Source organism: Condylura cristata, unplaced genomic scaffold, assembly GCF_000260355.1.
Source record: "Condylura cristata isolate star-nosed mole 26May11 unplaced genomic scaffold, ConCri1.0 scaffold00005, whole genome shotgun sequence".
Taxonomy (NCBI): domain Eukaryota; kingdom Metazoa; phylum Chordata; class Mammalia; order Eulipotyphla; family Talpidae; genus Condylura; species Condylura cristata.
The window spans coordinates 54131242-54139276 of NW_004567106.1; the positions used below are offsets into that span (position 1 = coordinate 54131242).

The window sequence follows — 8035 nt, forward strand, 5'->3', positions numbered from 1 at the left end:
ATTTGAGCATCAAAGATGTCATAAATACAAGACTATTTTCTGTCACATAGGAAAAAACAAGTTCTATTTTTCATCCTCACTATATTTTAAAGTTCTCGGTTTTGTGGTCAATCCTGGTAAGACTTTTTAATAGTATAAATTTATAATTTATCTCCTTGCTCAGTTTTTACTGTAAATTCATTATTTCCCTTAAAGATTTAATTTGATTTTTGTTATTCCTACTGCTGTTTACAATTGCAATGAGATCAAGTCCTTAACACAAATTTTCACAACTTTGTGTTCCTAATCTTCTTTGATGGTATTTATAACAAAGAATTTATTGAAGAAAAGCGGTTTGCATTCACTCATTTGAAGGGTATTTATTTAATCATGAGTACTACATAGTATTCGTAGATTAGGAAAACTAAAATAACAGCAAATGTTCATTTACTTTGATCACAGTGTGGGAAAACAGATAATGAACATAATAGATAAATTATATTTTTGCATTAAAAATGATTGCTACAGAGAAAACAACTTCTCTGGATATATGGAACTATGTAAATTACTGTAAAGAAGCTTTACAGACCAAATTTAGTTGAAAAGTTTGCAGAACTGATAAAAGCAGAATTATATCAATTATGATCAATTTTATTCATGTGTACTTAATATCATTTGTTAATACTGGATTCTTTCATAGAAAATCTATTTCATTCCAACATAAGAAGTTGCTACTTCAATTCTAAATATGAGAAAAGTCTGATATGGAGAGGTTAAATAACTCACCCAAGTGGGCAAAGCAAATAGCAAAGCCAGAACTCAAGTCTAGATTTTGCTTCTGAAGCCTCCTGTTTTCTTATGCCACATCACTGCAACCTAACACCCCAACTGGTTTATTACAACACCCTATCCTTTATCGAAGGCAGTATAAAGGTTTCAGATTCTAGTCCTTCAGGTAAAAATAGTAAGTGTTCACTTATAAAACAACTTTCATGTGATCTAGCAGAAGGATTTCTGAAGGAATATTTTGCAGATCTCTGAAGAGAAGAGAGAGGAAGAAAGGGAAGTGACTCCGGGTTTCAGTGTGTTAACAACCTCACAACCCCCATTCTTTCCTAAATTCTCATCAGCAAGCTTGCAAGTCTCAACTTCAGTTGTCACAGCAGCCAGGTTTAATGTGTTCTTCCACTACAAATAGATCTTCAGAACTGTGGGAGTCATCAGGGGCTCTCACTTCCAAAGTGCTGCCACTGGTGTTGAATAATCCCACGCTAGCTGTTGTGGTTGACATAATTGTCCACGTACGTTTTATTTCACACACGCACCTGTCGTCCGGACTGGCTGAAATGGTCCTCACCCTTTGGTATTGGGCCACTTTGCTGATCCAGTGTGTTATAAATATTACAGGGCAGGAGCGGTGTGTGTGACAGGATAATACAACATAATTTGGCTGACAAGCTCATTTCCTATTTATTCTCAGCAGTCTGAGACATGAATCAAAATTTCAGTCTATGTTGTAAAGATTATTACAAAATATAGCCAGTAATTATGCTTTTTAGGATATGCTCTGTGTAGGTCTATTGGTAAAAGTGACGTTTTTCTTTAGACTGATTCTGCTTGTAGGCAAGGGGAGTGGTACCTTTCTAAATAATAATCACTTCAAATTTTAAGTTTAACATTACCCCATGTGGAATCATTCTTATGCTTGAGCCAGCTGCAACAGAGAAGCGTCCTGTGATTACAAAAACAAACAAACAAACAAAAAAACAAAAAAACAAACTACTGTGAGAAGGCCATTCTGGAAATTGTATTTCTCTTGAATGACACTGATCTATGGAAGCATCTGTTTTCCTCTCTTCTTACTTTCCTCACCAAGACTCAATGTTTGCTTTTGCTTCCTATGGACTCTGGATCCCTTCTAATTCCTGTATTTAAAGGTTCCATCTACATTTGATTTCAAATCCCCTATCTCACAAATTTTTCATTACAAACAATTACATTTGCTAGGAAATCACACCCCAATTTGCAGTTCGATTCTTGAGTTTAAGTAGTTTCACTATCAATAAGATGCTGTATCCTTTAACGAGGGAAAATTGCTACTTATGTTTTCCCAAAGTACCTTCCACAGAAGGTATGGTTGGCTGATGTTCTATTCATTTTTTTTTATATCCTTCACACAGGTATAACGAACCTATGTAAGCATGTGCCAGACAGAGATCAGATTCAGAAACAATTTTTCCTGACTCTCTGTTCTCTATGATTATCATTTACAAAACCTATCTATATTCCTTTATGTCAGGCATGGTACTAGGTGCTCTAGAACTATTAGCTCTTTAATCTTTACAGCAGCCTTTTAAGAAAGGTAAGACCTAAGGTGACACAAATTGTGACGGTGGAGTTACGGCGTTCAAAGCCAGTGGTGTGCCCTCCTGCCCTTCAGTATGATAAATTCAGACTTGGCTACCTCTTAATTGATAAGCAGCAGTGTGCTATGACTCCAAAGAATTCTGTCATTGCTTCTGAACTCTTCCCCTGCCTGAACATGTCTTTCCAGCACAAAAAATCATCCTCTCTGAGTGTGTCTTCTTGACTGTATTTACTTATAAGAACTATTAAAAGAATGCTGCTTTATGACAGCACAACACAGATGAAAAGCATTGCTATTAATTTTGTATTTTAGGCAAGAGTTGAGCTCTAGATTTCTATGTAGCAGCATTTCTCTAGGATATTAATGGCCTAAATTTTTCACCTTTATATGATGGTAAGAAGATTTCAGTTCACCTTCAGTTCTTGCATATGGTTATCTTTGTCCTTGTTGGTCTTTCAGAGAATCTTACATTTGTAAAAAATACTTAAAAGGGTAACGTTCTGAATGGCTCCTGATTTGCTTTCATGGTGTCCTTCTGCAGAAAGATGCTGCTTTTCCTCTTGAGATTTTATACCTTCTTTTTTGTTTTCAGATGGAGGATTTGGTTGAGACACACTTCAGCAGCCATGCCAGAAGGGCCACACTCTACCGGCCCCTTTCCTACAGCAAAAGGGAACTTCAGCTCTACCAGCATGTTCTCAGTCAGCATCGCTATCAGGTGGTCATCGCTGAAGAAAGGTTCGGTGAGCCAGGACCACTAGGAAAAGGTCAGAATATGAGCTACCAGAGTCGCTCGGCCAGTAATGTTAAATCATGTCTAGGACATGCTACCATCTTCCTCTAAGAGCAAATGTTTGCCCATGATCAACTTCTTGGGTCATAGAAAACTTTGCTTCTTTTTCCTCCCTCTCAGTTCTCTTTAGCTATATTTCTTTATTCCGAGATTATTTTGTTTATATTTTTGTAGCATTTTGGAGTTGCATAGTTCATGTTTAAATGCTACATAAAAAATGTTTATGTTTATGAGCCTGAATACATGTTCTTCCCTGCACCAAACTGCTCCATATTTTCAGAAAATTGCCACTTCATCTGACTGCAAGTAGAATGTGCTAGAAATTGTTTCAAGAAGCCAGTTTAAATGTGATTCACAGGCTGGACTGAAATGCACAAGAAGAATGGATATTTATCACACACACTATTACTAGTCAAGTCTTTTATTTATATCATTTAAGTGAAAAATAAGGGACAGGATTTTAAGCAACTTATTTGAAAAGAAAGTTGAGTAGATGATGAGGGTCAAAAAGGGCACTAACAAAAACAGCAAACCTTTGTGACCAACTAACCATGTCACAGCTACTGTGGTATAATCTAGATTCATGGCCTTACTTAATCCTCCTAGAAGTACCCAGAGTAACCTTAGATTAAGAAATACCAATTCCTGCTTCCCATATTTCAACAGAGGAAACTGAGGCTTCAGATGGGGAAATGACTTGTCCTGTACCTTAAATCTGGGGTGAGGAAGGGCGGGATTTGTACCCTGTTTTCTAGCTCTCACTTCTTCCTATTCACCTTCTCGTGGCTCAGTCTCCCTTTAATCCATAACCTTGCTTATTAGTGCCTCAAGGATGAAGGACATTCATACAGCTTGAGCAAATACAATTTTTCTCTTTTTGATGACACAGTATATCTATTTTCCTGTATATCAAAAAAGGAGGGGAGAAAAGCAATTTGATGAACAACTGCTCATCTCAGCGACGGTTACTTTTGGGAGAGAGTAGATTCCCAAAACCACAATAATTTTCATTTAAATGTCAATCTTGTCATCAGTATAGCACTGAAAAATTCAGTTTGGGGTCTGCTTGCTCTTTAAAAGTGTTAGATTTGCTGGTGAGTGAAGGAGGTTGGCCATGATCACCCTATATGACATTCATTTTTTACGATGTTGGCAATAAAGTGGTAAGCAACTTAGCAAAACCTCCAGGCAATAGCGTCCCAAAATATACACTTTGATGAAAAGATAGGTCTCAGAAATGCGCAAAGTATGTGTTATTTGGGGAGGTCTTCTGGAACACCATTTGCTGCACCATATCTCCCAGGACTAATATGGGAAGATTCTGGAAGCAAATGATGGAAATCTAGAGTACTATAAGATTCTGGAAGCAAATGAGAAAGACAAAAGGGAAGGTAAAAGTTCTGGAAAATCAAAGAGGGCTGAAAACAGACTTTATAAGACTCTCTGGAACTGGTTCTATTAAGAAAGACCAATCTAAATTTCTGGAACATCCATAAATAATATTGTCACATAAGGTTTATCAGAAGAGCAGTCAGAGTGAAGGAAAGATTTAAAATGTTTAGTTTCCTGTTCATCCCACAAAATAATGTAACTCATCACTGGGTGACTGACATGTGCTCGGGTGTGAGTGTGGGGTGGGACTAGTGCAGAGCACAGAATCTGGAAACACCCACTATTGTGTGAAACTCCTCTGCCCCTGTGTGCTGCCACTGACCGTCACAGGCACAGGGATTGTTTGGCATTTCAACTTCAAGTCAATTGTCAATTTTCTCCAGTGCAAAAAGAAGGAATATGTTTCCTCTCCCTCTTGATGTCCTTCAGTCCGTTTTATAAGCAATAAAGAGGATTGCTTTGCAGCTCTCTGATATCAAGAGAGTGCCCAAACATCCTGAAAACAACAGAATCTGGCAGCGAAAGGAGCTGCTGGGCCTACTGGCACCAGGTAACTAGATGGTGGCACCAGAATTGGTCTTTGTAAATGCTGATTTCATTCCCTTTCTCCACTTCGCCACAGCTTTTAATATATCCATTTCCTAAATCCTTTTTGCTATTTCTCTATTCTGTATAAGAAGGTGATTCCTGGAGAGTCCTCAAAAAAGTATAGCAATTTCACGAGTATGGAAAATTGATTTCAGTTTTTCATTTGATTTTGTATTTTTCCTTGTCAGAACCATGTGCATCAAATACCTGACGTCAAGTTCTGTGACTGTAATCGAGCATTTCCTTGACTAGCTAACATACAGAAAAACACCTGTGCATTTTATTGCAGCTTATTTTCCATGGCCATAAAATTTAATCTACAAATTATGTTTTAATGGAGGCATTAGTTACAAAAAAATATTTTCCAGAGATTTGATTCCTATAGAATGTTTTGCATTAGTTTCACATATTTACTTCATGCTTATTTTACTATTTGTGCATCAGCAGAGAGTAAAAAGGTACCGTGACACAATAAACTGCCTGTCCTCAGATAGAGCAGCATCAGCTGGGTGGAAGCCATTCAGAATGGTCTGGAGAACTACATACCCTTTCATTTTACTGATGCAATAGCTGCTGTTTACTAACCTGAGATTAGAAAATATATTAAAAAAAAATAGGTACCTCCACAAATGCTACTAAAAACCCAGATACATATTTGACACATTTATAAAACACTTCCCTGAAAAAAAAAAATCCTTGGTGACAGCAAATGAAATATAAAATGCATTTTCCCTGCCCACTCCATTGTCTCTCTCCCCCCTGACTTAACTCCACTTACTTCTCATTATCTCTTTTTTATGCCATTCTTTGACGTGCAGGTGAAAACTATGCAGGAGGGTTGCACTTTTTCTTTAACCTTTTAAAAGTTAGGAACAGGGCCCTCCCTGGTGGCACAACAAGTTTAAGCACAGCACTAAGAAGCTAAAGCCGCTTCAGCCTGGGTTCAATCCCCGGTCAGGAGGTGATCCACATGGCGAGGCAGACCTCTCCTGACCTGCCTGCTTTTCCCCTCAGCAGTGTACTTCACCAGTTGGTCTGTTCTGCTCCTCACTCAGTTTCTGGTGAATACTCTCACCACCTTTGCACCTTACCTCTGGCCTGTACCCCAGTTCTGTAGGCATAAATAAATAAATCTTTAAAACAATTAGGAACAAATAATATGCTCACAGAATAAATATGCATAAAGTGTCAGGCAAAATGCAAAAACATTTAGGCTTCGTATTTTAATTTTCCCACTACTTATTACTGAGAACTTATGGAAAGGAAAGTAAGTGGTCTCAGGTTCTAAATTAATATGTGGGCATTATGCTTTTCCCCTGCGTGATTCCATTCTAGTGACATAATGGAAGGTGGTGGCTTTAGTGGGAAAGACTTTAGGGCTCTGGATATATGACCTCAAGCAAGTTTTAAGTTCCTCAAGCCTTTGTTCTCTTAGCTGTTAAAGGCAGTGATGATGTTTATTTCACAACAATATGTGGTGAAAATTTCATTACTGTGTCCACTCCTATCAAAAATCAGGGAGGAGACAAATAAAACCCAGCCAATATTTTTCTCATTCAATAGCCTGGGAGTAGTGCCCAGAAATTTATATGTTAAAAACAGACACAGGTAATTCTGCTCTATAGTCTGGTTTGGGGTGTACCATTGGTTCAAGGAATAGCAATCTATGGTGGTAATTTTTTTAATCATTTATTTATGCATACAAAAACCAGGGTACAGACCACAGGTGTGTGTGTGTGGGGGGGGGTGTTGAGAGGATTACCAGAGACGGAGTGGGGAGCAGAATAGGCACATCTACTAAAAGACACTGCTGAGGGGAGCAGCAGGCGGGACAGGAGAGGTTGTGGGTCAGCTCCCTGGGCAGGGAAGGAACTTGTGCTGCAGAAGCTTTATTGCACTGAGATTTAACCCTGTGAATCACACAGGGAGGCCCCTTGGGTGATAATTTTGGCAATAAAATAATATGAAAGTCTGCTTACCAAAATGCCATGGCACTACCTATGATTTGACTATATAGGTTTGAGTAAGAATTTAGTCTCTAAGCTGATTGTAAAATTAGCAAGAAAAGTCTTTACAGATTTAGGCCTTCAGATCCTAGCAGAATGTAAAACATGTACTTTTTATGGCTGCTCAGTCCCTATGGAAAAACCTATCTTATGTCCCAGAATTTGTAAGAACATATAATTCTCTACAGGAAGTCGTTGATGCACGAACCAATCATCCTTTTGCTCATACCTAGGTACCTTTTAGCAAATCACTGCTTTGGTACGTGGAATAATACACTAGCCTAAAAGAGAATAGATGTTTTCCAAAAGTGTTTAGACTATTCCCATGACAACGTCTAAGTAGAGTTTAGTCCAAGACACTCTGACTCAGTAAACTTTATCACAGGATCAGAATTATTTATGTGTACTTGAAGCATAGTACATATTTAGTAATTTTCTTGCCAGTTTAAATTGAATGGATGATAGTCCACGGGAAACATACATACCAACTGGCTGTCAAAATACAGAATTATAGTCACTTTCAGAGTTTCAACTTGCTCTTGTTTTAGTAATGTGGGAATTTAACATAGAATGTTGTTTGAAGGAACACAAAAAGTGAAAGACATGATTTTCTTAACCATTGTTTCTTGTAATCTATGGCCCTGGATGAAATCCAGCCCAACACCTGTCTTTGTGAACAGTTTTTATTGAACAAAATCATTAGCTGTTCTCCTCCCATCATTGGTTATTTTGTTCTATAAAGGCCGTTGAGTAGCTGCAATACACTATATTTTCCTTAAAACCTAAAATATTTATTATTGCACCCTTTAGAGAAAGTTTGCTGAGCCTGTTTCCAGACTAATTCTAATTCCTCTGATCCCTCATGAGATCATAAATAAACTCTAAGACAGAGCTAGCTTATAACTTTTT

General features: G+C 37.8%; 1 protein-coding gene across 2 annotated transcripts in view; it reads left to right on the forward strand.

The window, feature by feature from the left end:
* CPED1 (cadherin-like and PC-esterase domain containing 1) overlaps window positions 1–8035 on the forward strand; it is a 248922-nt gene that overhangs the window by 17009 nt on the left and 223878 nt on the right. For both annotated transcript variants that reach the window (XM_004677169.2, XM_012720742.1), the window contains exon 2: window positions 2940–3114. In XM_004677169.2, coding sequence (XP_004677226.1) covers window positions 2940–3114 — 175 coding nt within the window. The remainder of the gene's footprint in view (window positions 1–2939; window positions 3115–8035) is intronic.